At 31.2% G+C, this 8,099-nt stretch overlaps 1 protein-coding gene across 3 annotated transcripts; it reads right to left on the bottom strand.

The window, feature by feature from the left end:
• Positions 1-446: 446 nt before the first annotated feature.
• On the bottom strand, positions 447-4,247 carry LOC140862958 (lipoamide acyltransferase component of branched-chain alpha-keto acid dehydrogenase complex, mitochondrial). Of its 3 annotated transcripts, none has more exons than XM_073265992.1 (8): positions 3,929-4,247; positions 3,380-3,526; positions 2,489-2,614; positions 1,788-2,182; positions 1,423-1,670; positions 1,232-1,320; positions 850-1,077; positions 447-747 (listed from the first exon to the last, which is right to left on the bottom strand). In XM_073265992.1, the coding sequence occupies exons 1-8, from the start codon at positions 4,121-4,123 to the stop codon at positions 634-636; spliced, it is 1,542 nt and encodes a 513-aa protein (XP_073122093.1). In that variant the 5' UTR covers positions 4,124-4,247; the 3' UTR covers positions 447-633. The 3 variants fall into 3 exon arrangements, with proteins under 3 accessions (XP_073122093.1, XP_073122095.1, XP_073122094.1); XM_073265994.1 differs by lacking the exon at positions 3,929-4,247 and adding an exon at positions 3,672-3,804; XM_073265993.1 differs by lacking the exon at positions 3,929-4,247 and adding an exon at positions 3,628-3,746.
• Between the last annotated feature and the right edge of the window lie 3,852 nt (positions 4,248-8,099).

Genomic DNA, 8,099 nt, shown 5'->3' on the forward strand with positions numbered 1-8,099 from the left:
AATTGGGGAGAATGTTAGATCTAAAAGCTTCCACGAGGCAATATAACAAGATGTGGAAATTTGGAGCAAGATCTAGTCTATTATACAACTCCATTGTATTTTGTAGAATGTAAATGTATAACTGTATTATAAGAACAGTCTAGAAAGTTCTAAAGAATTGATCTCCACAATTACACAAGGAGAATCTAGTCTAGATAATGTAGGAAACTTGTATATATTGGGGAAGAGATTCATTTATAACACACTCAAGAATTCAACCTGTGTTTTCTTGTGAAGTCAAGTATGAATCACACAAATTTTTGTTTCCTTCCTTCTTCCTTTTTTTGGTAAGAGGATGAGGAAATTGCAACTAAGTATTGAACCCCTAACTTTTCCCATTCTTGCAAGTCCGGTCTTAGGAGCCAATGAGGCCTCTACCTAATACGAGCTGAAAAGGAGCAAAAAAAAAAAAAAAACCTTTGTATAGACGTTAGGTTAGGTGCATCTTGTAAGTCCAAAATAGAATTTTTTTTAGCTAAAACCACTATTCTGTATTATTCTTGCTTACGTTAACAAATATGTGAGTTTAAAAGTGAATGAAGTCTCAAAAGAAACATTTCTATCTGAGTAATTTATTAAATGAACACTTGACGGTCATCTCATGTGGAGCATTAGGAGCTCTGGCTTCTCAACGAAATGTTTCCATGCGTTGCAGAACCTTGCAACGGTTGCACCATCCAAAACTCTATGATCAGAACTTATATTTATCTGAGAAAAGAAGATCGGTCCATGTTAGCACAGAGAGGATTTCATAAGTTAAAAGCAAAACCAATATATATTGTATTCACGCCATTGACAACCGTTACATACCGTCATTATTAAAGCGGGATACAAATTTCCATCCTCATTGAAATGAGGAATTTTTTGGATTCGTCCCAATGCAATGATCGACACTTCAGGCACATTGACCAGAGGGGAACCGAACTTTCCTCCGATAGTGCCGATGTTGCTTACCGTGATAGTCCCACCAGAAACATCATCGGAACTAAGCTTGTTGGATAGAGCAAGTTCTTGCAATCGCGAAAGCTCTTTTGTTATCTAATAAAAAGAAAGCAACTCAAAAAAAAGAAATGTTATGGGAAGATTTGTTAAATTTATGGGAAAGTCAGTCAGATATGTAATTGGATTGAATGGACCAACTTTTAGAAACATAAAGAAGCCAATGTTTTGATATTGCACAGTTAAAACTGACCTCGACGATGGAGAGAGATTGAACTTTCTTAATGTTGGGTACAACCAAACCATGTGAAGTCGCCATTGCAACTCCAATATTGTGAGATCCTGTCATTCAAGAGAAAAATCTGTCAAAAATGTTTCAAAGGCTAAACTATAAGAGATATTACTGTCAAAAATGTTTCAACCGAACTAAACTATAGGAGATACCTTTGAGGGTCACTTCTTGTGATTCTTCATTGAAGCAACTATTCAGCAAAGGATATTGACTCAATGCCATTGAAAGAGACTTTACCAAAAACGGAAGGAACGTAAACTTGATACCCAAATTGGAAATATCTTTTTGGAAGGATGCTCTGAGGTTAAGGAGGGCATCACATTTTATCTCTTCAACATATTGAAAATGTGGAATTTTTGCCGCTAAGGACATGGATTTAGCCATTGCACGATGGAAACCCCTGCAATGCACAAGTGGTTTCAGATCAGGAAGAAAAGCCCATATCAAGTCATATTTAACAATTTGACTAGCATATTTTATTTCTTAATTCAGATTTTATTACTCAAAGCAGATATACCTCAGTGGGAGCGATCTATCTTCATAGTCCCATGTGGATGAAATGTTTGGGGATTTTTTATCTCCTAGAAAATGTTCGACGGATGAATCCTCATTTTGCTTGAAAATGCTTTTTTTCGCTGCATAATTCAAGATATCTTCTTTAACGATCCTTCCGTCATGACCAGTTCCAAGAACATCTTCGATGCTTACACCTAATTGTTTGGCAAAATTACGTACAGCAGGTGTGCATAACACTCCACGAATCTTTTCGTTTTTCAGCAAAGAATCCACAACATCTAATTCGTTGAATTTGCAATCCTGTGCAATATCAATGCTTGGAAGGATAGAAGCATTTTCATCAATTCCAATAGAAGCATTTTCGTCAACAACCATCTTCAATAGAGTTTCTCCAACCTATAAGATGACACGAAATCTGAAGTCATCACAAATTACAGAGCCAAAAAGGGCGAACGTTGAGGGGGAAGTCCATTCATTAAGAGGGGCACGCGACATCTTAGGTCATTAAATCATTGTCAAGTGAATGCATTAATTTTCCCGTCACAACTTTCAGAATTCAAAATGTTCAATTTCCCCAATAAAAAATTGCATTATGTGAATGTTTTATGTTACCTTTACATGTGGTCATGACTGAAAAAATGCAAAAACAAAATGTTCAATGGCCCCAATAAAAAATTGCATTATGTAAATGTTTAATGTTACCTTTACAATGTTTCCAGGAACATGGAGAACCTTGGAAACTTTGCCTTTGTAGCGACTGGTTATCTCTATGGTTGCTTTATCGCTTTGAACCTCACAAAGAGGCTGGAATTCTTCAACTTCTTCACCCTGCATAAGATATCATGAATCTAATATATTTAGACCAAGTTTAGAACCAAACATAACATATAACACCGAGAACTTTGAAGATCAGTAATAGGAAAAGCAATGACAAATACAAAGCGTTGCAAGCCACTGTCACAGTAAGATTGGCAGGGAGAAGACGGAATTCTTCAACTTCCCCCTGCATAAGATATCAGGAATGTCTAATATATTTGCACCAAGTTTAGAACCAAACATAAAATACAACATCGAGGACTTTGATGATCAATAATAGGGAACACAATGACAAATACAAAGTGTTACAGCGATCCAGGAAGATTGGTAGGGAAAAACGAGGATTTCTGGAGGGGAACATAAATTTAAGAAAAGCACAATTAAATTTTTGAATCCGTTCCAAATTGTTGTGATCTTAAACAGTTCATATAAATCTGACCAAAAAGTACTCGTAGCTCACACAAGCTATGCTCACACTCACAGTACAACACAGTTTGGTGCACTTTGACTAATTATGGACAACTTAGCTACTGAAAATTTTCTTACCTGGATGGGACATTGCTGTAGTGAAATAGTTAGCAAGATAGCTAATACAAAATTTAACTATTCTCAGATCATCTGAACAATGAAGAAACACAAACTTTGAATGGATTAGGCTGACAAAAAGAACAGGAAAAGAAAAAAAAAATGCACAATTTTGACGAACAAAGAGAACAAAAGGAAATCTATCTATGGAACCGAAAACAGAGAAGATATTCTACACATCACCACACTCACCTCCTGCACAAACCATTTTAGAAGTTCGCATTCTGCTATACCTTCACCAGTCTGTGCCAAAGGAACATCAACCAGTCCACCAACCGGAAGATCAGCCATGGTTTGAGTTGTTAAAGAGCACCATCTGATCCCAAATGGAACGCTAAACTGAAAACAGTAGACAAAAAACATATAAAGAAATCACAGAAAATGGAATAACACCGTATTATATTAGCCTCATAAAAAATTTTAATGTCATCTGCACACACAAATAAAACACCCGCGTCGAAATTTTATATGTATGAAATATAACTTGGAAAGTCTTAATTTTGGAATGTTCTGGCAGTCTAACATGCCAATTACTTCAATCTTTCTAATTCAACTGTGTATTGAAGGATGAGTGAAAAATGTGAGCCTGATCTCCATAAATAAATTAAAAGAAAATTTGTTCCATCCCAAATGTACTTTTCATTCTTTCACGCAAACCCCACATATAGAAAAGCCAGCAATTTCCAACAACAGAAAAGGCCCACCAGCAATGTACTGAAAGTTGGAAACACAGAAACTTACATATTCTCTTTTATGATGACTTTGTGAATAATACTTTGTTCTGGGATTGGGAAAAACGGGATCTTGAACCGAATTCACAAATTTTTCTCTCTCAACGGACGCCACCCTTAGCGGCGGAGCCGCAGCAGAGGAAATCCACCGCCACCACCTATCACATCTCCACTGATTTTTCTGGTAAATTTTCCAGCAAACCATTGTGTAATGAGGCTTCAATAATTGATAACAAAACAGTGTTTATTTATAGATTTTCTCGAGAATCTTGGGAACTAAATTGAGCTCCCGTATCCTTATGAATGAATCAGCAGCAGGACTAGGAGGATGGTTTGCCTACTATATTTATTGCATTTTAAATAATATTATCTGTAAATAAATATGATTGAATTTTAAAATCAGATAAAGATAATATTATTTTAAAGATTTTAAAAAAGAAAAAGAGAAATTATTTACGCATTAAAAAATTGTATCAAGGGATGGCAATTTTTCCTGCGGGTATCCGAAACGGGGCGGATTTGGAGAGTATTTTCGGGTATGGGTTCGGGTTCGGGGATTTTAAAAAATCCCCGAAATGTATTGGGGCGGGTATGTGGATGTTATCCCCATCCTCGAACCTGCCCCGATGATAATAATAATAATAATAATAATAATAATAATAATAATAATAATAATAATAATAATAATAATAATACAAATATTTTAATTATAAAATTTTATTAAATCTAAAATATTTTTAAAAAATTAAAATTAAAGTATTATTATTATTTCGTTAATATATTTTTTTATACATTATATATAATACATTATTTTATGATAGCTTAGTTTTTTATAACATAAAAATATTATTTGAATCTCATTCATCTTACATACACATATAAAGTATTTATATTAGTCTAAATATATATTATTTATTTTGATAAATTTAAAAACAATATATAATCTTAATAAATTTTTGATACATAGTATTTTTCTTTAAAATATTAATTTTTATTTATAGAAATATTTTGTATTTAAAATATTTTTATTAATTTTAAAAGTTAGTTTTATAATAAAAAATTTGACCCAAAATATTTTAGGTATTTTATTATAAAATTTAATAATAATTTTTATATTTTTATATAATAAAATTTACTAATTCATATATATATATATATATAAATAAAATTTATTTATAATATAGATAAATATATATATTTTCGGGTATGGGTATGGTGATGGGAATTTGATCCCCGCGGGGATGGATATGGGGAATCCCCGATAAGAATTAATGGGGATTGGGGCAGGTATGAGGATCGAATTTGAATTCGGGGATGGGGATGGGGAAGGCATCCCCGTCCCCGAACCGCCCCATTATCATCCCTAATTATATCTGCTTAAGGTAGTATTAAGGCCGATCTTTCCACGAGGCTGAAGAGTCAATGGACTCAGGCCTTCAAAATTTTAATTTTTTTTAGGGCCCATTTTTTTTGGGTTTATATAGGTATATGGTAGTAGTAATAATAATAAATACAAGTCCATTAATTTTGTGATTGTGAAAAGGCCCAATTATGTTAAAATAAGTTGTAGTCCCAATTCAAAGGGCCTAGATTCTTTCTCATTCAATCATTGTCATTTTAAGTGAAGGGTTGCAACTTTAAGTTATTTATCATAATTTATCATAGTGGAGAAATTTCATATAAAATCTACGGTCTACCGTCCACGCCATGGGTTAGTAAATTTTGAATATTTTTTGTGTTTTAGATTTGGGGATCCGGGAGCCCTAACTTGATATTATTGTTTATTTGTTTTGATTTTTAATATCATTAAATTATTGTTTGATGTGCTTCAAAATTTGTATTGAATTGTTATTTGTTAAACGTATTTCTTAAGAGTTAAAGTGATCTTGTTAACTCAAAATCGATATTAATAAAAAAAAAGAGAGAGAAACCCAAGCCAAAAAACTAATAGGATCGGCTTTTTTTATGAGTGTTTATAGGGACCTTTTTTTAATTTAGACTCTAGCCAAAAAACTAATAGGATCGGCCCTGGTAATATTTGTAACATTTAAAAATAAGATATTATGGAGTGTATATTTAATATTGTTTTTTTTTTTTTACTGAAAAACTTGTAAATTTATTGATGATCGTACCAACCAAAAAGGAAGATCCCTATTCACCCAAACAAACGGTGAGGGGAAGGAAGAAGCAAAACAAACAATATTAATATACTTATGTAAAATTGATTGTTTTTTTTTTTGAAACCAGAATTGATTGATTTTTATTGACTTTCACGCAACTTCACATACTTGTAAAAGACTTTTATGAACTCTTGTGGATTTATGGACATTTATAAAAAAAATTTAACGAATTTTAATGGGACTTGTATATGCAATCTGAAAATAGAAAATAGATACATTAAAATAAATGTATATAATATCATTTTGTTCTAACTTTCAATTTTACGGACAACGATTTTTCATGTGTCTAGCGTAATAATCATATTAAATAATGTCATAAATATAATTTCTGACTTGATAGAGTTTAAATATTAAAAATTATAAAATAAAGAGAATAATATTTAATATATTTTAAAAAATGTTTGTGATCAATTTTATCATAAAATATTATTTTTTAAAAAAACAATTTGCAGTCTTGTCAAAAAAAAAAAAGAAAAGAACGTGACATTAAATTTTCAACTTTTTTTAATTAAACAATCTTCTAGCTTTCTATGGAGAGAAAAAGTGTAAATAGAAAAGTGATTGAAAGAGAGAAGAAAAACATGTATCTATACTATATACTAAATAATGTCAGATTCGGTTTCCGCAGATTTCGGGTATTTTTTCTAATTTATTTAAGTAGATTTAAATAGTTTTTTTTGTTCGAGATAAGTAAGTCTCGGGTCAATGCTCAAGTCCCTCGGTTGTGCAGGCAGTTTCATTACATTGTTGTAATTGATTAATTGTAATTTTGCACTTGTACTCTAAAAAAAAATTAAATAAGAGGACTTTAGTTGATCTTTTGGTATGCTTAATCTTAAATAACAAAAAAACCCACAAAATTATCAAATTACAAATCTATACTATTTCTATATATATATATATATATATATATATATATATATATTAAATAAGATAACTTTAATTAGTTGGCCTCTTGATATGTACAACTTTAAATTACAAAAAGACCCAAAAAATTATTAAATTATAAAAACTGACATATCATATTAAAATCAAACATATACATCACACGACATAATTTTGTTAACAAAATTACATTATACATGCAATGCATATGCGTTGTTGTTAGCGTAGAAATATGATTTGAAAGCCGAAAGGGCAGAGGGAAGAGATGGAAGAAACAAAATGATTAGAAATTGATCCAAATCTTGAGTTTGGATCAAAGATAAATATTGACATCTTAGTAATGTACTTTATGTTTTTAAATTTGTACTTTAATAACTCTCATGGAGTAATAAAAAATTTGAATACCTCTCGACTTAATTTTATAAAGGTTTTAAAACTTCACGTTGAATTTCACATGACCTTTTAAACTTCACGGAACTCTATTTTGGATGTTTCTAGATTTTCATAGAGTTTATAAAAAAATAGGTTGAAAACCTATCAACTTTTAAACTCCACCAAACTTTTTAAGAGTAATTAATTAATAAATATCTCACTTTGAATACATTCTAATCACTTATTTTTAGAGTTTATACACAATATTTGAAGATCTAATATATATATATATTTAATTAAATAGTAACGGATTAAGATTATTAGGATGGCCAATGGATAATGTTTCATCACAACACATAAATCCCATCTGTTCCTTCACTTAAAGGGACGTCAGATGGATAAACTCAACCTTTTAGAAGCAGAAATGGATAACGTTTCTTAAAATCCCATGATGTTTTTTATGATTACAATTTACGAACGGATTATCTCAACTTTTTTATGTTATTGATTGATAGATTAATTGGTATTATATATGTTCATTCTTAAATATTTTGAAATAATATTATATATATAGGGAAAATTGTTTTTTTGGTCCTCTATATTTGTCATTTTGCGATTTCAGTCCTTTATATTTTCAGATTTCAGTTTTAGTCCGTTATCTTTATTTTTTTGGCAATTTTAGTCATTTTTTCGATGCGCTGACGTGGCACCAATTCAGTGCTGATGTGTACAGTGCCACATAAG

The sequence above is a fragment of the Henckelia pumila genome, chromosome 4 (genome assembly GCF_033568475.1).
Source record: "Henckelia pumila isolate YLH828 chromosome 4, ASM3356847v2, whole genome shotgun sequence".
Taxonomy (NCBI): Eukaryota; Viridiplantae; Streptophyta; class Magnoliopsida; order Lamiales; family Gesneriaceae; genus Henckelia; species Henckelia pumila.

What these genes read in the sequence shown, in the direction of transcription:
- LOC140862958 (XM_073265992.1), bottom strand. Translation starts at nt 4,123, where the DNA reads ATGGTTTGCTGGAAAATTTACCAGAAAAATCAGTGGAGATGTGATAGG. An exon ending in GTCATCATAAAAGAGAATAT is followed by an intron (nt 3,527 to 3,928) that starts GTAAGTTTCTGT and finishes TACTGTTTTCAG; the next exon opens with TTTAGCGTTCCATTTGGGAT. An exon ending in ACAAGAAGTGACCCTCAAAG is followed by an intron (nt 1,321 to 1,422) that starts GTATCTCCTATA and finishes CTTGAATGACAG; the next exon opens with GATCTCACAATATTGGAGTT.